General features: G+C 41.5%; 1 protein-coding gene across 3 annotated transcripts in view; it reads right to left on the bottom strand.

Annotated features, from left to right (window-relative positions):
- RANBP17 (RAN binding protein 17) overlaps window positions 1-23,258 on the bottom strand; it is a 1,033,051-nt gene that overhangs the window by 378,265 nt on the left and 631,528 nt on the right. For 2 of the 3 annotated variants that reach the window (XM_029583607.1, XM_029583606.1), the window contains exons 17-18: window positions 2,911-2,974; window positions 2,717-2,825 (exon numbers count right to left, since the gene is read on the bottom strand). The exons of the other annotated variant lie outside the window; for it this stretch is intronic. In XM_029583607.1, the coding sequence (XP_029439467.1) occupies window positions 2,717-2,825; window positions 2,911-2,974 (173 nt within the window). The remainder of the gene's footprint in view (window positions 1-2,716; window positions 2,826-2,910; window positions 2,975-23,258) is intronic. 3 annotated transcript variants of the gene reach the window in all.

Raw genomic sequence — 23,258 nt, 5'->3', positions numbered from 1 at the left:
GAATGGTGAAGACCAAAACTGTAAAGGACTTCAAAGGGGCGTGGGATAAACATTGTGGATCCATAAAGTCTAGAGGATGTGAATAAAGAGTGGGTGGCTCACGGGAACGATGGCTACTACCGGGTGATAATACCCTTATTCAATAAACATACACACGGTTAATGTGACTCCAACATTGCTCTAAGCTTCAGCGGCAATGAGGAAATGTGGAAAAAAGGATTTGCATTCACAAAAAAGCGGGGAGTAGCTTGCTTGTTATGACGGTTACTACTTCAAACCAAATAAGACTGATACGTCACTTTCAATGCAAAGCCAGCTTAGCTCTCTGATTCATCGGCAGGGTGGAATGAAGAAACGTGGATCTATATTCAGGCAACAACCAACAAGGACTGAATTACATAGTCTGGATAAACAGATAAGCATGGGTGTAGCTTGCTTATTGCGGTGGTTAATACCCCTAACTAATTAAGCTATTTCGCTTAGATGCAGTTCCAACACTGCTCTCTAATGGAGGGGGTGGAAGGAAAATAGAATAAAAAAGGTTACTAAGATCCAAGATTAACAGATAAGTATGAGAGAAAAAAAAAGTGTGAAAGCTTGCTGGCAGACTGGATGGGCCGTTTGGTCTTCTTCTGCCGTCATTTCTGTTTCTATGTAAGTTGAAGTCACCTAGAATGATTGCGGGGACATCCATGTCTATATTATCTATGATGAATTCTACCAACGGGGAGGCATTATGTTCCACCAAGTCTGGCGGTGCATATAAAAGGCAGATTATTAGGTGTTTGAATCTGAAAAAAACAATTTCATAATGAGGCGCAGTATTTAGGAATTGAAACACAAGTCTGTGTTCTTTTTTTGTAGCAAATAGAAGCCCTCCATCTCTTCTATTGCTTCTGGGTATGGAGACAATATCATACAGGTTTTTGGGTAATTGATTAATTAGCACTGTGTCCGTGTTTTTAAACCACGTTTCAGTAACGGCACAGATGTCTGGTTTATTGTCCAATAATATGTCAGTTAGCACTGGAGTTTTTTTAATGAGAGAAAATGTCCTATGATATGTGAATTAGAGGTCGTTATGATGGGAGTAAGCATCCATGGTCGATTAGCTGATTTCCATTTAGTATTTTTAGGCTTTTGCCTATTTTGGCTTATAATAATAGTAATATAGTTTTTTTCCATGTTTGCTGCTTACAGTTGTTTCTGTGATATGAGATTGTCAGTTTGTTATAAGATCCAACTCTCAAAGTCTAATTGTAAGGAAGAGTGATTGGTGCAACACAAAGGGGCACGACTAAGGGGCAAGCCCCTTAGTCGTGCTCCTTTGGCGCTCAACGCCTTCGGCCCCACAGCCGCGCTTTTGACCCCCTTGGTGCATTGATGATGCTGCAGGGGCAGGATCACCAGTCGAGGGGGGAATGGTGTGGCAGAGTCTATCCGAGGGGCCGAGAGCTGCATTAGGAGGTTGTCAGCAGGAGAATACTGGCAGGCTGGGGTCACTGCAGGGTTATATATACTGTGATGTCAGCTTGTTCTATCTCCATCTACTGGCAGGAGAGCCTAAACCCACTAGTCTGAGTCCACCTGTCTACATGCTAGGAAAAAGATATTTCAAATAAACAAACAAATAAATAAATAAATAGATACATTCTCCAGAAGTGAATGTCACAAATAACTGCTGGCAACATGGCAGTATGTAGAATCCAAGCATAGGCACCTCAGACAATTCTCTCACACAGTATTAGCATCCTACTGACCACTTGTTTCACTGTCTAATACAAAGAGGCTTAATGCCCCTGCTCTAACAAAACTGGATCCTCCACGTGCTATATATGCTACTGTATCTGAAGCACACCTGCAAATAGTTACAAGCATCATGTATCAATAAAACATTTTATTTTTAAGATTATTAAAACTGATCTCCAAGAATGGCCATTCTTAGAAGAGTGGCCAATAGAACCTCATACATTGTATTTGATTGGTCTGTATTGGCCACAATGTCTCACATTTACATGAAAATACTGAAATGTGGTGCGACCTGACATTCTACCTTCTGTTTACACATCTGCTGAATGCATAACTCTGGGTATTATAGATACAGGGAAAATCCAACATGCAGTCAAGTCTAAGGCAGCACTTACCACCACATACCTACAGGTTGTAACATGACTGCTTTACTACTTGACCTGATCTATAACTGTTCAAACATGGTATGTACTGCTAGCATCTATTTTTCACAAATGACCTTTCACATAAGGCACTTTCTAAGGGTATGCAGCCATTTATATTTTAATAACTGAACCTGGGTTCTGATCTCGTCAGACATAGTTGATGGTAGCTCAATGTATCCCGATGGTCAGAGGGATAATGGCTATAGGCAGCATAGGCAACACTAGCTGGCACTAAAGCGGTAACAAGGTTTAACCTTGAAAGAGGCAATTGGCTGACTTTGCTTTACCCAAATACAGGATAGCATATTTACTATTATGTTGGATTCAACATATACAGCAATTAATAATGCAAAGTAGTCCCTCTGGACTAGCAGCCAACAAAATCTTGATTGCTATAAACAGAAGTTGTTATAATAGAATTTGACAGCTATTAAGTACATTGTAAAAATTATTTTATGAGAAAAAACTTTCATTGGTTATAACCGAGATATGCTATGAAACAGGACTAACATATCTAGGCACCAGAATGAGTTCCTCCTTACCTAATTCTACCATGAGAAGCCGAGTCAGGGCTGTGTAAAATGTTGTCCGGCATCGTAGGTCACTAAGATTGAAGTTATCATTCACACCCAAAAAGGGGAAGTGTTTACTCTGTCCAAACAGAAAGCAAAATGTTTAATTACATTAGAATAATCACTTGTTATTCAAAAGTACTTGCTTACCTGAAAGAACTCACCGTGTGATTTTGGAGCATGAATTTCACAGCATCAATCTTCACCAACTTTTTTAAAAGAATATAGGTGACAAAAGTTAAGGATACCAGTCTCAGGCAGGGTATAATAAAAAGTGCTAATGTGATATTAACTTAGTGGAAAGCAAGTTTGCTTACCTGTAAACTGGGTTCTTTGTAGAGAGCAGAATGAATTAGGCATAATGCATGGGTGATGAGATCGGACCCAGTTCTCAGAGTACAGTAAAGACATTACTGATGACCATGTGCAGGAGGTCCCGCATAAGCATGCTGCCTTGTAAGCTCCTCAGTCTTTTCCAGCTTAAGCTTTAGTCAGGTAGTAGACAATGCAGGGAAGTGGGTGGATATTTGGCTAATTCATTCTGTTGCTACAGAGAACCCAGTTTACAGGTAAGCAAACTTGCTTTCTCTGTCAACAATAAGACATGAATTAGCCATAAACACAAGATGAGGGTTGCATCGTGGATCAATTATTAAAACCAAGCAATCCGAACCTCACCTGTGGAGAGTGGACTACTAGGTGAACAGGCAGCACAAAACTGCTTGTACATAAGAACATAAGAAAATGCCATACTGGGTCAGACCAAGGGTCCATCAAGCCCAGCATCCTGTTTCAAACAGTGGCCAATCCAGGCCATAAGAACCTGACAAGTACCCAAAAACTAAGTCTATTCCATGTAACCATTGCTAATGGCAGTTGGCTATTCTCTAAGTGAACTTAATAGCAGGTAATGGACTTCTCCTCCAAGAACGTATCCAATCCTTTTTTAAACACAGCTATACTAACTGCATGAACCACATTCTCTGGCAACAAATTCCAGAGTTTAATTGTGCGTTGAGTAAAAAAGAACTTTCTCCGATTAGTTTTCAATGTGCCCCATGCTAACTTCATGGAGTGCCCCCTAGTCTTTCTACTATCCGAAAGAGTAAATAACTAGACTTAGTTTTTGGGTACTTGCCAGGTTCTTGTGGCCTGGATTGGCCACTGTTGGAAACAGGATGCTGGGCTTGATGGACCCTTGGTCTGACCCAGTATGGCATTTTCTTATGTTCTTACCCGTTCTAGACCTCTCATAATTTTAAACACCTCTATCATATCCCCCCTCAGTCGTCTCTTCTCCAAGCTGAAAAGTCCTAACCTCTTTAGTCTTTCCTCATAGGGGAGTTGTTCCATTCCCCTTATCATTTTGGTAGCCCTTCTCTGTACCTTCTCCATCGCAATTATATCTTTTTTGAGATGCGGCGACCAGAATTGTACACAGTATTCAAGGTGCGGTCTCACCATGGAGCAATACAGAGGCATTATGACATTTTCCGTTTTATTCATCATTCCTTTTCTAATAATTCCCAACATTCTGTTTGCTTTTTTGACTGCCGCAGCACACTGCACCGACGATTTCAATGTGTTATCCACTATGACACCTAGATCTCTTTCTTGGGTTGTAGCACCTAATATGGAACCCAACATTTTGTAATTATAGCATGGGTTATTTTTCTCTATATGCATCACCTTGCACTTATCCACATTAAATTTCATCTGCCATTTGGATGCCCAATTTTCCAGTCTCACAAGGTCTTCCTGCAATTTATCACAATCTGCTTGTGATTTAACTACTCTGAACAATTTTGTGTCATCTGCAAATTTGATTATCTCACTCGTCGTATTTCTTTCCATATCATTTATAAATATATTGAACAGTAAGGGTCCCAATACAGATCCCTGAGGCAGTCCACTGTCCACTCCCTTCCACTGAGAAAATTGCCCATTCAATCCTACTCTCTGTTTCCTGTCTTTTAGCCAGTTTGCAATCCACGAATGGACATTGCCACCTATCCCATGACTTTTTACTTTTCCTAGAAGCCTCTCATGAGGAACTTTGTCAAACGCCTTCTGAAAATCCAAGTATACTATATCTACCAGTTCACCTTTATCCACATGTTTATTAACTCCTTCAAAAATGTGAAGCAGATTTGTGAGGCAAGACTTGCCCTGGGTAAAGCCATGCTGACTTTGTTCCATTAAACCATGTCTTTCTATATGTTCTGTGATTTTGATGTTTAGAACACTTTCCACTATTTTTCCTGGCACTGAAGTCAGGCTAACCGGTCTGTAGTTTCCCAGATCGCCCCTGGAGCCCTTTTTAAATATTGGGGTTACATTTGCTATCCTCCAGTCTTCAGGTACAATGGATGATTTTAATGATAAGTTACAAATTTTTACTAATATTTATTTATTTATTTATTATTTTTATATACCGACATTCATCTCAATTGAGATATCACACCGGTTTACATTCAGGTACTGTAGGTATTTCTCTATCCCCAGAGGGCTTACAATCTAAGTTTTTTTTTTTTGTACCTGAGGCAATGTAGGGTAAAGTGACTTGCCCAAGGTCACAAGGAGTGACAGTGGGACTTGAACCTTGGTCTCCTGGTTCATAGTCCACTGTTCTAACCACTAGGCTATTCCTCCTCCCTGAAATTTCATTTTTTAGTTCCTTCAGAACTCTGGGGTGTATACCATCCGGTCCAGGTGATTTACTACTCTTCAGTTTGTCAATCAGGCCTACCACATCTTCTAGGTTCACCGTGATTTGATTCAGTCCATCTGAATCATTACCCATGAAAACCTTCTCCATTACGGGTACCTCCCCAACATCCTCTTCAGTAAACACCGAAGCAAAGAAATCATTTAATCTTTCCGCGATGGCCTTATCTTCTCTAAGTGCCCCTTTAACCCCTCGATCATCTAACGGTCCAACTGACTCCCTCACAGGCTTTCTGCTTCGGATATATTTAAAAACGTTTTTACTGTGAGTTTTTGCCTCTACAGCCAACTTCTTTTCAAATTCTCTCTTAGCCTGTCTTATCAATGTCTTACATTTAACTTGCCAATGTTTATGCTTTATCCTATTTTCTTCTGTTGGATCCTTCTTCCAATTTTTGAATGAAGATCTTTTGGCTAAAATAGCTTCTTTCACCTCCCCTTTTAACCATGCCGGTAATCGTTTTGCCTTCTTTCCACCTTTCTTAATGTGTGGAATACATCTGGACTGTGCTTCTAGAATGGTATTTTTTAGCAATGACCACGCCTCTTGGACATTTTTTACTTTTGTATCTGCTCTTTTCAGTTTTTTTCTAACAATTTTTCTCATTTTATCAAAGTTTCCCTTTTGAAAGTTTAGCACGAGAGCCTTGGATTTGCACACTGTTCCTTTTCCAGTCATTAAATCAAATTTGATCATATTATGATCACTATTGCCAAGCGGCCCCACCACCGTTACCTCTCTCACCAAGTCCTGTGCTCCACTGAGAATTAGATCTAAAATTGCTCCCTCTCTCGTCGGTTCCTGAACCAATTGCTCCATAAAGCTATCATTTATTCCATCCAGGAACATTATCTCTCTAGTGTGACCCGATGATACATTTACCCAGTCTATATTGGGGTAATTGAAGTCTCCCATTATTACTGCACTACCAATTTGGTTAGCTTCCCTAATTTCTCTTAGCATTTCACTGTCCATCTCACCATCTTGACCAGGTGGACGGTAGTATACCCCTATCACTGTAGTCTTCCCTGACACACAAGGGATTTCTACCCATAAAGATTCAATTTTGTATTTAGTCTCATGCAGGATGTTTATCCTGTTGGACTCTATGCCATCCCGGACATAAAGCGCCACACCTCCTCCCGACTGCTCCTCTCTGTCATTGCGATATAATTTGTACCCCGGTATAGCACTGTCCCATTGGTTATCCTCTTTCCACCATGTCTCTGAGATGCCAATTAAGTCTATGTCATCATTTACTGCTATACATTCTAATTCTCCCATCTTACTTCTTAGACTTCTGGCATTGGCATACAAACATTTCAAAGTTTGTTTTTTGTTTGTATTTTTATTCTGCTTTTTAATTGATAGGGATAAGTTAGAATTTTTTAGCTCAGGTGAGTTTTTAGTTACAGGCACTTGGACTACCTTTCTAATTATTGGAACCTCACTGTCGGGATGCCCTAATTCTAATGCATCATTAGTATCCTTTAAAGATACCTCTCTCCGAACCATGCGCTGCTGAGCGACTGTCGGCTTTCCCCTTTGTTCTAGTTTAAAAGCTGCTCTATCTCCTTTTTAAAGGTTAGCGCCAGCAGTCTGGTTCCACCCTGGTTAAGGTGGAGCCCATCCCTTCGGAAGAGACTCCCCCTTCCCCAAAAGGTTCCCCAGTTCCTAACAAAACTGAATCCCTCTGTCCTTCAAGACAAGCTGTCTAGACATTAATGGGACACGAAGATCAGAAATGATGATTAAGTGGAAGCTTTGTTTCATTTGATTTATATTTTGCCTTTCAGGTGCTTCAAAATGGATTACATTCAGGTACAGTCTTTAATGGAAGTGGTCCTTAGATGAGTCATTGAAGTCACCATGGCTCTCACTTGAAGAGCCTCAACAGAGTCTGTAATCTGTAAGACAGTCAGCACATAATAGTGTATGATACGGTCCACTAGCCAATTAGACAGAGCTCTTTTGGAAACTGCCTGTCCCAATCTACTGGGATTAAAGAATATGAACAGCTAAGAAGTATGATGATGAGATTGAGTCCTCCTCAAGTAATATGCTAGAACTCTTTTGCAGTCCAAAGAGTAAAGAGCCCATTCTCCTCTGGGTGCATGAGGTCTTGGAAAGAAAGTAGGCAGTGTAATATTTTGGTTAATGTGCAATGCAGTTACCACTTTTAGGTATGAATGCATAGAACCATCTTGCTGTGAAAGAATCCAGGTATGGTGAATATGAAATGAGAGCTTGTAATTTGTTTACTTATTTTGTGGAAGTGACTGCTAGGAATGTGGATTCATTTCAGAGGTCTCATTCATTCTTTTAGTTTTTACTCTTTAAATGTTTTGTTCCTTCATTTGATTCGTTATTTGTATTATACTGGTCAATGGGAGAAAGCTCCACTATAACAGAAAAAATGGGCCCAGGACCCAGGACAGGCCTGGACTCCATCCTGTTGTGGAGGAGCCCATCTTACCCTAGCCCAGAAAGCAGCAGGGCAGTACCGGAGTGCATCCCACTACATCCTGAAGAGATTCCTGCCTGCTTGGAGGATGCACCTCAGTAATGTTACTGCAGTGGCATAAAACAAAATAGCGCCTTTTAGTCTGCAGGAGGGCGCCACAATAACATCACTGCAGTGTGTCCTCCAGGCAGAGGACATCATTTTTGTGAAAGATGAAGAAAAAAAAGAGGATGACAGCACACGCCTGGTGTGAATGATTGTATGGGTAAGGGATGATTTTATTGTTGTTTGAATAACTGAGATTGGTAAATTGTTCCTGGTTTTTTTTACATGTATTGTACTAAGTAATAAAAGATTTTTTTATATACTAACTTTGTTTTATATATATAATAATTGTTTTTGGGACTATTTGGGCCGTGGCAGGATGGGCTCTGTCACAGCCCTACTGCTTTTTGGGCTACGGTAGGATGGGTTCTGCTGTGGCTGGGCTACTCTTCAGGCTGCACCTGTTCCTCATTCATTTCTATGGACCATAGACTTCAATGGGTCATAGAAATGAATGCAGAAAAAGAACAAATGAAATGAATAAGATTAATTTTTATGTGAGGCCCCCATTCATTTTGGAGTTCCCAAGAAAAATTATTATTTTTTTTTAGCCTACTGACTCAAGAGGTTCAAAAGGTTTCATGAGTTGAGCAAGGACTACACTGAAGTTCCAAGGCACTGGAAGTTTACGGACTGGAAGAGCTTATGATGTCACAATCCTTTAAAGAACTATAATGGGTGGAGGGTGATTGGAACCCCTTCCACCTGCTTGTGATACACAGTAATGGCACTGAGATTAACTTTAAATGAAGAGATCTAAGACCTGAGAATAAGAGGAAGAATAGATATTGAAGCAAAGTCCTCAGACCACAGGAGAAGAGATGAAGATGAGATCTTGGTATGGGAACATCTTCTCCTTGTAGGATCTTCTTGTAGAAGGTTTCCAAGCTGTAATAAGCACAGCCTTTACCTCTTTCAATATCCTTGCTGTAAGAACCAGAGAAGGCAGATTTGTAGAGTCTGCTGTTCTCCTGTGTGATGAGAGTCTGAGAGCAACTCAACGAAACTAATGATGGAATTGATAAGACACATGAGATATGGACACCACACTTAATGTGCTATGAGAATCAACCTAGTCTTTTCCTAAAAGCAGAACCGCTCAATCTTTTTATTGTCTTCTGAAGTGAACAAGATGATTACTGGAATTCCCAAAAGATTGAACAAATAATCTGATCCAGGGAGCACTTGTTTGGTAGAAATTCTCTGTTGAGACAGGCCACCAACTGTTGAAGTTGGAAGGGGGTAACACTCAGGAAGGGGGCCATGGGTAAGGGGAAGCAGACAGAAGGGAAGGGGGACATAGGGAGAGGGCAGGAGGAAGAGAACGGGTCAAAGAACAAGATATGGGCCAAGGTGGCACAGCGCTCAGCAAGTGGCAGTGAGTGTGCAGAAGCTGAGCAGAAGGGAAGGGCCATAGTTGATGTCAGGAGGGAGACAACAGAGACACAAAGGGGGAAGGCAGGAGAAACGGAACATGGGGGAAGGCAGAAGAGAGAGGACAGGAGGGAAGGCACTCAGAAAGGGGCCAAGGCCTGGAGCTGCATTTAGAAAGGGGCCGTGGGTGAGGGGAAGCATGCAGGAGATGGAGTGGCTTTGTTTTTAAAGTACCAAATTAGGAGGAGGGATGAGAGCAGTAACAGATATCCAGATAAGTAGCAAATTATCCGGCTAGGAGTATCAGCCCAACCTTAAAACCTAACCAGCTATATTTAAACATAGCAATTATGTTTCAAAGTTAGCTGATACCTGTAGCCGCATAAATTTAAATACATATATTCAGTGGGATGTTTAGCCCACTGAATATATGGGACAAGTTATCCGGCAAACTTTAGCCATATTATTTGTCTACTAAATGGCCTATTGAATATTGGCCACTTTTTTTTTAATTAACCAGAACAACTTCAGTCTTTCCTTAACATGAAGAAATTTAGTAATACATCTACAAGAGGGACTGGGGATGGCTGAGAGTTCAATATATGCCACAATGTGGTTGCTACTGCCATTTCTTATTTATTTTCTTTTTTTGTAGTTATTATCCTTTGTCATCTATTTCTTTTTTCCCCTCCCCCATGCAAATATATTGTGGGCTGTAAGCTGGGATTTTTGTAATTTTCTTTCATTCCTGATAGTTGTACTTTGAAATCTTGGCTTTTTATTTCATTAAGTTTTGTCTTGTTGTTGTGAAATATAAATATAAAGTTTTTTTTAAAAGTACATAAACTGTTATTAACCCAGGTAGACTTAAGGAAAGCTACTACTTATCCCCTGGGTAGAAACAACATAGAATCTATCTACTACTTGGGATCCTGCCAGATACTTATGACTTGGATTTGCTACCTTTGGAAACAGGATATTGGGTTTTATGGATCTTTGGTCTGAGCCAGTAGGGCAGTTCTTATGTTCTTGTCTTGAACCAACATTTTGTTCAGCCTCTGTAAGTCCAGAACAGGTCTCAATCCCCCTGATTTCTTGGGTATCAAATCCCCTTGATTTCTTGGGTATCACAAACTGAACTAAATCACGGTGAACCTGGAAGATGTGGTCGGCTTGATTGACAAACTGAAGAGTAGTAATACACCTGGACTGGATGGTTTACATCTCTATGTTATGGATTCCTAGAAGATCTGTATGTATCTTTTTGTCCTTGCAAGGAGAGTGATCATGGGAAGCTACTAAAAGGGTCAGTGGTCTTTGTTCTAAAGTATATGGGAACAGACAAAGTTCTAAACATTCAGGGCCAATGTGAAAATTAGGTGGGATTAGGCAGTCGCCTGGGGCATTGTCAGTGGGTGGAGCACCGCTAGGGTATGCGTGGGCGCCATTTTCAAAAAGTGAAGGGTGACAGCAGTTGCAAGGTAGTGAGGCAGAGGGAGAGGGTGAAGGAGAGAGAGAACTGTAGAAGGGAGACCATAACTCTATATATCTACCTCTATCAGAGAGGCACATTCAGGGTAGGTTGGGGGTGGGGGTTTGCATTGGTTTGCCTAGGGCACTACAGACCCTTGCACCAGCCCTGTAAACATGTGTAGCCTAGAGAAAAGATGGGATACAGGAGATATGATAGAGACATTTAAATACTTCCAAGGTTTCCATTCACCTGAGATGGGCCTCTTTGAACAGAAAAGATGTTGTAGAATGAGATGTCACTGCATGATGGTGAATGAGGGTAAACTGAGTAATCTATGGAAATATTTCTTTACAGACAGGGTGGTGGATGTGTAGAACAGCCTCCCCATGGAGGAGTTGGCGACAAGGACAGTACTTGAATTCAAGAATGCATGGGATATGCACAAAAGATCTCTGAGGGAGTGTTAGGAATTGAATAGCTGGGTAAGTGATGGGTAGGTGGTGGACATGGGAATAACTAGATAGGCTGTATGGACTTTTTCTACCATCACATTTATGTTTCAACACAAACTCCACTACCACAGAGTGATGTAGAGGCTAGTACCCTATAGATCAGTTTTCAGGTGACAGAAGTCATGATATTAGGGTCTGCTACATCCTTATCTGTAGACCTCCAAAGAGTCTATGTACTGGAATGGATGCAGCATCAGCAAGAGGTTGAAGAAACTGAAGGAGTCCAAAGCCAGCCACTCTTAGGTCTTCCTCCTTCCTGACACTGATGGACAGTGTTTTTGCCAGCTTATTCAAGAATCATGAGTAGAAGAGATCTTCTGGAGGAGACGTGTGCTGAGGCAAGTCTGGCAAAGAGTCAGAAGGAATCCCCATGGAATCCTTTTTCTTCCCTGACCATGGTGGTACGCAGAGTCATGATCCTGATGATGGCAACCGAAGAGTAAAACTCCACTGATCTGAAGGAGAAGCTTCTGGAAGGAAGTTAAAATACACTGGTGCCACTTCTTTTTCTGATCCATGAAGCATCTCCCTTGGAATAGGCGAATCTATCACTTCAAGAAGGGAACTTACTTTCACCACTGGAAGCCCCAGGGGTGAAGAACAAGCCTCTGGAGACTTAGTGGGAAACATTTCCTAAATCTTGGGACAGAAAAGGCTCTAACCTCCTCCAGTCCTCAGGGTCCAAAGAGGCAAAGAAATTCTTCATAAGTTCAGACAGCTAGATTCCCATTGGCTGAGGGACCCTCTGTGCTGGAATTGGAAGAAAGACATCTTCAGAAACCCAGATCGGTTACTCTTCACTAAAGCCCATCAATATCGGTGGCACTGAGTGGGAGCTTGAAACTGCAGTGGAGCCATAGCAGCAGCAGGCTTTGACACATTCGATGTTGGATGCATTGAAACTTATCGTTGACCAGCACCATGTCTGACAGACAGCACTGGAAATACTTGCATCTACGCTGCAGTAGAACTTGTGCACTTTGATGCCAAGGTACGCTGATCCAACAAGAATGGGGCCTTAGTGGGATATGCTGTGGAGGAGATTCACACTATAGAGACAAACAGTGTCAGATTTGGATAGATGGCTCGGCACTATGGGGATCTTCCACATCATGAATAATGATGGCACCTGGGAAGTCACTTTCCACTTCAGAGTTGAGGCCAGTTGTGCTCTTGTGGAAGACTGTGTTGACTGTCCACTGAAGAAAAAAAAGCCCTGGAGAGGATTTCTTGTGCTTCCTAGACTCTGTGCCACAGTCAGCTAGTGCCTTGCTCCTATGTATCATGATCAACCCATAATCTGATACAGATCCAGGAACAGGTGCCATGGAGGAGGGAGGGGGAGATTTGCCTGACTTACAGAAGCAGGAGGGAGAGATATCCCATTTTGACCTTCTGTTGCTTCAAGATGAGGAGTGGCTCCAATGAGCCTTCTGCAAGGCTTACAGTTTCCAAGCATGATGTTGCTGTGCTCATCAAGGGTATTCTCAGCTGTAGCAGTTGGTAGAGTCATGATCTGGCCACAGGCAACCATAACAAACCAAATGAGATCCTCACCACTAACCAATATGGATTCCGGAAGAAAAAGAGCACCGAATCCTTATTATCCACACTAACGGACACCATTATCTTCAATCTCGAAAAAGGCCAACCTTGTCTCCTCGCGCTTCTGGATCTTTCCTCAGCGTTCGACACCGTGAACCACTCTAGCCTACTACGTCGTCTTACAGACATCGGCATCACAGGAACAGCTTTCAATTGGTTTAAGTCCTTCCTAGAGAACAGAACATACAAAGTTAAGATAAACAACAAGGAATCTCACCCCATCCAAGCCAAGATGGGGGTACCACAAGGATCATTACTCTCCCCTACCCTCTTCAACATTTACCTTCTCCCACTCTGTCATCTACTTACTAACCTCAAGCTCACCCATTTCTTATACGCGGATGATATACAAATTCTCATCCCTATCACGGAGACCATACACAAAACCATGGACTACTGGAAAAAATGTCTCTCATTCATCAACGATCTTCTAACCAGCCTCAACCTGGTTCTAAACACCAACAAAACGGAAATACTCATAATAGCACCGGATCAACCTGCCCCGCCAACATCCAGCAACTCTCCAGACACCTCAGGATATGCCACCGCACCTCAAGTCAGAGATCTGGGAGTACTACTAGACAACAGACTCAGCCTCAATAAATTCATAAATAACACTACAAAAGAATGCTTCTTTAAATTACAAGTGCTAAAGAAACTAAAGCCTCTTCTACTCTATAGGGATTTCCGCACAGTACTCCAAGCCATCATTCTCCCTAAACTAGATTACTGCAATTTACTCCTGCAGGACCTTCCAGCATGCACCACCAAACCACTCCAGATGGTACTGAATGCCACTGCAAGGATACTTACAAACGCCAAAAAAAGGGACCATATCACCCCGATCCTCCAGCATCTCCATTGGCTGCCCATCAAATATAGGATTCAGTTCAAAACCAGCATGATGATTCATAAGGCCCTACATAACATCTCTCCACTCAACTTAACCTTCAAGCTTCAACTACACTCCTCTAACAAACCAACCAGAAGGGCTTACCAGAACAGAATGATCACCCAACCTGCAAAATCTACCCTGAGGAAACGTGCTCTATCTACAGCGGGCCCGTCTCTCTGGAACTCCCTACCACCGGACCTCCGCATTGAGCCGTGCCATACTACTTTTAAAGTGAAACTCAAGACTTGGCTCTTCCGTCAAGCTTTCCCAGAGAGCTAAAAGCAAGAAGAACAACAACCATCCTTGCCTTACAGCAATAATCTAATGTTTATATTACTTCAGTTATATGTTTCCAAGTTGTGTTCTAAGTTGATCTTAGTTGTTTTTCCCAATAGATTGTACTTTATTATATATTATCCATTCATTAATTCGATATGTTCCATGTAAACTGCCTCCCCGGCGATAGTTATTTCTGTTAAATGTGAACCAGAGTGATATGTATTGTATACAGGAACTTCCGGTATATAAAAACCAAAAATAAATAAAAATAAATGATGGACATCCGGTGCCCATAAATGCAGGCCTTGAAACCATTGACTGCAGTCTTTTTGATCCCAGCTTTCTCCATCTTTTTTTTTTTTTTTTTGCAAAACTGAAAAGTTTTATTGAGGGGCTGTGGAGGCATTGGAACAAAAATTTTGAATGATGCAGAAAAAGTGCCCATAACAGGCCAAAAACAAAATGCTCATGAGGCAGCACATACATGCGTGGACTGCTGCACATTTATTTATTTATTAAAAAAACAAACTTATATACTAAAGATAAAATTGAATTAAGCAGTATACATAAAAACATAAAAGGTCAGTAGTATAATATAAATATTTATTTTGAACATTTTTATACCGACATTCATGTAAAAATACATATCACATCGGTTTACAATGAAACAGTTATTGGAAAAAAGCATTACATAGAACTGGGGTTGCATAGAACTGCGATCCAGGAAGTTAGAAAAGTTAACAACTGCTAACATATAGTTAAAATAATGTATAAGCATTAAAACGGAACCGAAATGACATCACATTCTGAGCTGAGCTCAGAGTTACTTCAGTGGTGGGATGGAGGAATGGATCTAGTGCGGATCTAGATTGAGATGTAGTGGAGAGGAGTTTCTTGAGGTAGATTAGCAATAAAACTATTAGGTCAGATGAAAGAGGAATTAACAATAGGATTACAATAGGCGACTAAGGGACTGTAGATTCTGGGAGGGAAGTGTCTCGAGAAGGGAGGGTTAGGGAAGAGAATTACACCAGACGGTGAAACAGCATCTGTTAGTTGAGAGCTAGAAAGTGGCCTAGCCTGCCTGCAGGTGATATTCCCTAATCAGAGTCCATACAGGCGTCCCGTCCTGTCAAGAGTGAGAGAACGTTCGTCCATTAGGCAAAGCTTGTCTGAATAGCCAAATTTGTCCTGTCATGAGTGAGAAAAACGTTCGTCCATTAGGGAAAGGCTTGTCTGAATAGCCACGTTTTGAGCTTTATTCATGATAGAAACAAATCACAAAACAATTAAAACTTCCTAAAAATCTTCATAAAGCAATTTACCTTCACATGCTCAGTAAAGCCCTTACTGAGCTCTGAGAGCTGGGTCAGTGTCAGCACCATCGAATGATGTCACCCATGTGTTATGGCTAATTCATGCCTGCTTGTCGAGAAAATATTTTTAGCAGTGTAAATAGTTCTAACTTGTTTCTTGGCTCTGTTGAGCCCAGTATTCAGCAGTACAGGGAGCAGATATGTTAGCCAGATAAACTTATCTAGATAACTTATACCGGATATTCATCAGCACTGGTGCATTGCTGAATATCTGCAACTATATCAAAGATAGATGAATAAGCTTACCTGGTTAACTTTAGAAATTCTTCCATGCAGTACTAAAGTTATCTGGCTAAATTAGCTGGATAAGGCTGCATATTGTTGCTTATTCAGCTAAGTTAGCAGGATAGCTGACTTTGCCCTAGAATACGCCTGCCCCATCCCTGACTTATCTGACTTTTTAGCTAGATAAAGATTGCTGGAGAAGTGCCAGCTGATGAGCATAGACGGATATTCAAACAGCACCATCTGTCCAGGTAAGTTTGAACATAGCCTAACAAATGGTGATGAATATTAGGCCTGTTGTTTTTGCTCCTTGTTATTACTTTTCTATTACATACAAATACATTTTGGGGTAGATTTTCAAAAAGCGCGATTTGGCGTACTTTTGTTGGCGCATCAGGCGCAAACAAAAGTACGCTGGATTTTAGTAGATATCCGCTAAAATCCTGGATCGGCGAGCGCAAGGCTACCGATTCCGTATAGCCGGCGCGCACCGAGCCGCGCAGCCTACCTCCGTTCCCTCCGAGGCCGCTCCGAAATCGGAGCGGCCTCGGAGGGAACTTTCTTTTGCCCTCCCCTCAACTTCCCCTCCCTTCCCCTACCTAACCCACCCCCCCGGCCCTGTCTAAACCCCCCCTTACCTTTGTCGGGGGATTTACGCCTCCCGGAGGGAGACGTAAATCCCTGCGCGCCAGCGGGCCGCTAGCGCGCCGGGACGCGACCTGGGGGCGGGTCCAGAGGGCGCGGCCATGCCCCCGGACCGCCCCGGGCCGTAACCACGCCCCCGGACCCGCCCCCGAAATGCTACGTCCTGCCCCGAAAACACCGCGCGGATCGGGCCCGCCCCCGAAAACGCCCCCGACACGCCCCCTCGGAAAACCCCGGGACTTACGCGAGTCCCGGGGCTCTGCGCGCGCCGGTAGGCCTATGTAAAATAGGCGCACCAGCGCGCAGGGCCCTGCTCGCGTAAATCTGGGCGGATTTACGCGAGCAGGGCTCTTAAAATCCGCCCCTTTATTTGTATATCTTTCTATCATGAATAAAAGATGTTTATTGGTTATAGCCACATACAAAGGATAACTTTCAAATAAATGTGTATGGCAGCATATGAATGGTATATGGCTGTGTGCAGTTTTATCATAGTATTTTATAACCCGTGCATATGATTTACAAACATTTTTCTAAAATATGCATTATCTTTACCCCTTAACATATGCTATGTAATCTTATGTGCAAATACAAGCAAGGCTTTGAAATCAAGTATTTCAATGCACCTGAACATCCATACTTTTCCTACCTATTTAAAAAATATATGCGTGTATATTTTATGTGCGAATATAGAGTAGGACTTGTGCGCATAATTGGTACATGACCAATTTTAAAACATGTGCACATCAGGGAAATTACCAGTTTTACCAATTAGTCCACCCAGTTCTTCTCTATGTCATTGACTCTCCTGGTTTGTTAGCATGATGTCCCCCCAGACCCCCCACCTAGCAAATAGTACACAATAAACATGTTTACTACCACTTACACCAGATAATTAGCAGGTGTAAAAATACTTAAATAAGATGGCAAATGTTCGGGCATGTCTTTTAAAATAGCAATTGGCACCACCCTGAAATGCCCCTGGGCCGCCTTTTATGCACATGTATGGGCGCATGAAAGTGAATATACATGCATATTTTCAACTTTTATAAAATACAGAATACGCGAATAGAGGCCATATATCTGTAATTTTTACATGCATACATTTTTTCAAATTCACCTGTTAGCTTTTAAATTAACAGAGTCCTCTCTCCAGTTGTTCATGGAGCTCTGTAAAAATAGGCTTAGTACACTTTAATGGCAAAAGTGGCTAAGTCAAAGGAGTTTTCAAATATTTTAAGCAACTATTTTTCTTAAGGAATGGAGTAGAAAACTCAAATAAATCATCATCTAAACTAAAATCTCCTAGAATTGTTTTTTTGCAGTTACTAGCTTCAGATATGGTAATGATTTTTATACAAACACTTCTTTATATAATGTACTGAGAAAACATACTTATGCACTGTAAAATATACTGCAACATGAAGAAAGATTTCTATTAGTTGTGATAATCCTGGAAAAAAGTGGATTCTTTGTAGAAATGATCAGTTTTAAAAAGCACAGTTATCCTGGATAACTTAGGGTCACAGGTCGCTGTTTAGGACCTGCACAACCCGCTGGAACACAAGGTTCATAGCCAGCTACCTGCAGTAAAACAACTTTATTCCAGACTTCAGTGTTCACTCCACTTAAAACTTTTAAGTTTCTTCCTTCAGATACCAAGATCACCCCTGTACGGAACATTACTAGCCACTTGTAGGCCCATCTAGCACTTATTTCTCCTGTATCTTTTGCAGTTTTAAAAGCACTACCAAAAGCTGTAGGCATCTGCTTCTTCTGGGTCCAAGAAAACCTTCTTTCTTGGCTCCCTGTATGGTTCTGTCTCCTCCCTCATCCTGAAAGGCAGTGTCCTCTGGCTTAAAAAACACATTTACTTAATACTGAAGCCTTTCTAATCAGCCTCAGTCTTCCAATGTACACTCATCCCTGACTGCTGGCTTGATCCTAATTAATTTTCTGCCAAGGATCTCAAAATTACATTTCTCAGCAGCCTTTTGCTTCCTGTGCCATCTGGCTTTACAATCCCCAAGCCAAATCTTATTCAGGTTTTCTTTCCCCTTTGAAACAGTATTCCCCATTGACCTCCCACCACAGCTCCCTTTGCCTCCTGAAGTCTCTAACCATCCTATATCTTCAGGTTGCTTCAGCATTTGTGAAATCCATGTTTCATCACAATACAGTGAGATAAACATCCTGCTGAATATCCTGGAATAAAGTTATCCAGGTATACATACCTGATAACTGTGAAGACTAACCGGCTATCTTTAAATATTTTCCACTAGGAAACAAAAACATACAGGCGTGTGGGTCTCCCAGCCAGATACCTAAGTGAAATCAATGCTGGCCCTGCCGGCCAATTTGCTCCCTCCTAAAAAAAAAAAAAACAACCATTAAGTTTACGTCACTGCCCCATAAAGCCTCCCTTCCCCCTTTCCCCGCAAAATTCAATCAGTCAACCCAATCTAGCTCGCAGCAGGGCGACACCCTCCCCCATCCCACCTTGACTCCCCAATCCCCTTACTGCAATTGGGAGCTTGGAAGCCACATCTGGCTCCTGGTGCATCCAGTGTTGCTCTGACAACAATTCAGAGTATTACTTTGACAGAAGTACTGAACTCACCAGGAGTTTGGGAGCTGGTTCTGAGCTCCCGGCCATAGTAAGCAGATTGGGTGAGGTGGGGGTTCGGGTAGAGGTGACAGCGGTGGAAGGAGGGTGTTCTGCTGCTTCAGGCCAATTACTATATTCATTTTTGGAGGGTGAAGGGGGAAGGCAGGCTTTTCGGGCCTATGGGCCAGTGATGTGAACTTCATTTTTGGTGAGGCTTGTGGTGGAAAAATCAACTGGGAGTGCCAAAATTGATTTCATTGGGATGGGGGATCTGTCTGCTTGCCTGTAATATTTTTCCTAGCGCTGCTTATTTGAATACAGCAGATTAAGTTAAAGTAATCTGGGAATATGTTCCCAGATAACTTTAACAATGCTCCAGCACACACCTAGAACTAGTCAAATAACTTATTCAGCTAACTCCAGATATTAGTTAGCCAAAGAATTTATTTGATTATCTTAACTCTACTTCCTAACAACCCCAAAATGGCTATCATTTGACTGGATAACATTTAGTCAGTGGTCATGAAAACTCATATACAGCATCAATGTTGCTTATATTGGTTATGTAGAACAGCTTGCAAAGAATCCACAGTTAATAAAGAAAGGCATTGTTTCCTGGCTAATTGTAATGAGGTAATACTAGAACGTGGGAAAGGTCCATTTACTTAATCGTATTTGTAATGATGAACATCACTATCTTCTTCAGTTCCTGAAATGGCTGTGCTGTTGGCTTGTTACTTTCCCTAGACGACTCATTCAAGTCTTCGTAGTGGGCTGAGAATGAACTAATGCCACCTGAAGTTCACAGAAGCAGACTACACATGAGAACATGGCTGTCCTACTCCCAATGTTCCTCAGATTATGATCACAAAACTAATTAAGAACCAGAGGTTAATATCTTTCCTATTAAGCACTTCTGTAAAATAGGTCTTTGCTTCAATTCACAACATTTCATTTAAAGAAAACTAAATATCTTTGAATAGAGATATGAACCTGTGAATGTCAGAAAATAACATTTGGTACTGAGGGCAGGTCTGTAATAGCTCAATTGACACAAACAAAATCATTACTCATATCTCCTTTTTGCTTTCTGAATTTTTTTCTTTTTGGGCTGAAAAATAAGTATTAGAAGCTTTAAAAAGGTCCTATTTATTCAGTCCACCGCTTCCATCATTACTGATCTACATAATTCACAGCACCGCTATACTGTTCTTATCAAAAGCTTGTGCTAGTATCTGAAACCCGATTATAGTGTGCCCTCGGAGGAACACTAAAACAGAAGAGAGGCAGTAAACAAAGGAAAATTAGGAAAAAAACACAAACGCAGGCAAAAGCAAAGCTAAGAAACACAATGGGATTTTCCCTCTAACCTATATATCTGTCCTCGATAATACACTGAACTATATAACCTGTACTGTACAGATGAACATTACAAAAATCACTAGACACCACTATGGAGAAACCATCAAAATAAAACCCCATTCAAAAGAAAAAATTCGAAGGACTGATGTAAATTTTGAACAATGTACTTATGCTTTTGGAAAGAAAACGGGCTCGGTAGAGGAAAGGATAAGGCTAGCAAAGCAAGGGCAAAACATAACGCTGCAATATGATTTGTGGTAGAAGAAAAGGAAATAGGTCCTATTTTCACAACAATGCAAGAAAAACTATAGTCTGGCATGGAGTCTAAAATGTCAGCAGCTCTCCCCGTGCGCACATGTGAAACATTGCACTCCTGCTTCTCTGCATGTCACACACATGCATTTCTACAAGAGCTCTTACTGCAACTTTTGCAATCAAACGGAGAGGCTCCTGGAGTCCTGCACCCTTGCCTTCTATTTCAATGGAAAACACAGCATGCCGCAAGGAGGAATGCTCTTTTTCCAGGGAATAAAGACTTTAGTGGATGTATCACATCCAAAGAAGTCTCCACATTTATTCCACATCAATTGAAAACGTACACAAAAGCAAGAGCTACAAAGGTGTGGGTGTCTTTATCCCAGAGAGCAGACTTAACGCCTGGAATGCTTTACTGATTTTCTGAGAGATTATCAAAATACCTGCTCTTTCCTGACAGTGAATTTTTTTCCATGAAAACACAGAGTTCATTGGAGGAGAGCTCCTTCTATTAACAAACTGACAGACAGACCAACTGCAACTCTAGAAAATGATCATACAATTATTAATATTCTCATTACTATTGTTATATTAAGAAAAAATGTCTGATGAGAAAGATAATTACCTATAACAACCACAGCATACATCCATGGGGAAACACTATGGCAGTGCTGGTATATCAGTGCAAGCGATGCATATTCCATTATGTAAATGAATTCAGAGATATTTCATGAATGATCAGCTAGAAGGGACATAATGATTTATAATTCAAATAACTGAGTGTTAAAATCAAATCGGGCTAATATATTTCTAAATATGCAAGCCTGGAATAATTGTAAAAATAATTTAGGGACAGTAACAGAGGTACAAATCACATATTGCCTTTTATTGTTTAAAATCAGCTACAGTTTTATTTTTACTGCAATTCAACATCATTATGAGGGTAACTATTTTATGTGTGTGTGTTGTGGAGGGGGTGCTTTTATACTTAGAGGAGCTTTGAAGAGTGTAGAGTTGACATTCGGGTTATTAACAGAAGAGATTTCAGGTACCTTAAAGAAAGACTAGTACACATTTGTTTAAGAATGCTATTGTAAAAGAATACTTACTCCTTTACCAAAGAAGGCTGAGTTTGGAACTAGTATTTAAAAAAATATGAAATAAGAACTAGCTTTGAAAAGTGATCCAGTAATAATAGGAACTAGGTGCTTAATGTTACTGCATGCACAAAATTCACGCAGTGACATACAGCGATATCAACATGACACATTAGAACAAAAAATAAGAACATAGAAATTCCCATACTGGGTTACACCTAGAGTCCATCAAGCCCAGTATCCTGTCTCCAACAATCCAAGTCACAAGTACCTGGCAAGATCCCAAACAGTAAATAGATCTCATGCTGCTATCGCGCAGTGATAAGCAGTGGCTATTCCCTAAGCGGTAGATTTTTAAAGTTATGCTCAGGTGTAGATTTGTTCGCGCAACCCGGTGCGAACAAATCTACGCCCGATTTTATAACATACGCGTGCTGCCGTGTGCATGTTATAAAATCCAGGGTCGGCGTGTGCAGGGGGGCGCACAATTGTGCAACCTGCACGTGCCGAGCCGAGCAGCCTGCCTCGGAGGGAACTTTTTCCAGCCCCCCACCTTCCCCTACCTAACCAACCCCCCAGCCCTAACTAAATCCCCACCCTACCTTTGTTAAAGTTACGCCTGCTCGGGCAGGCGTAACTTGCTCAGGCCGGCGGGCTGCCGGCGTGCCATTCCCCAGCCCGGGGGCTGGTTTGGAGGCCTCGGCCACGCCCACGCCTCCAGAATGCCCCCAGGCCGGCACCACGCCCACGGCCCTGCCCCCGGAACGCCCCCCAACCAAAGCCCCGGGACTTACGTGCGTCATGGGGCTTTGCGCACGCTGGCGGCCTATGCAACTTAGGCGCGCCAGTCCCCTGTGCGCGTAAATCCGGCTGGATTTATGCGCGTAGGGCTTTTAAAATCTGCCCCTAAGTCTACTTGGTTAATAACAGTTCATTGACTTCTCCGGGAATTTGTCCAAACCTTTTTCAAAATACATGACTTAAAACACCTTTGTACAATTAAAATGTACAAAATTTATTAATTTAACAATATATTGGAAAGAAAAACCTTATTACATCATAATCAATTTAAGAACTATTACACAGCCCAGACTTTTTTGTATATATAAAAATAGGAATCTACCAGCCAAAACCCCATACAAAACTCCACAGCACATACGTTCAACCAGCATCACCATACTAACACACATACATCACACCACTTAATATCACTGTCGACCTGTATAAGACTATTCAATACCTTTGTTGCAAAAACCATATGCTAATACCCAATATTACTAAATCACAATACTTAAAACAGTTCATGATTTAATTAGTATATCCAGATCGCTTCTTCCAAAAATTAGAATACTGCCTGATGATTTTGAACAGCATTCTTGTCCACAGAAAGAGATACCGTTCAATTGATCTTATGTCCATTAAAACAGCATGTTATAAATTCCACAGGTCACGGAAGACCCCATTTAAATGTTCCCATACAAAAGATCTTCTGGAGAAATTGAAGCAGA

The sequence above is a fragment of the Rhinatrema bivittatum genome, chromosome 18, assembly GCF_901001135.1.
Source record: "Rhinatrema bivittatum chromosome 18, aRhiBiv1.1, whole genome shotgun sequence".
NCBI classification, from domain to species: Eukaryota; Metazoa; Chordata; class Amphibia; order Gymnophiona; family Rhinatrematidae; genus Rhinatrema; species Rhinatrema bivittatum.
Note: the sequence above shows the minus strand (reverse complement) of the source record. Positions and strands in the feature narration are given on the sequence as shown.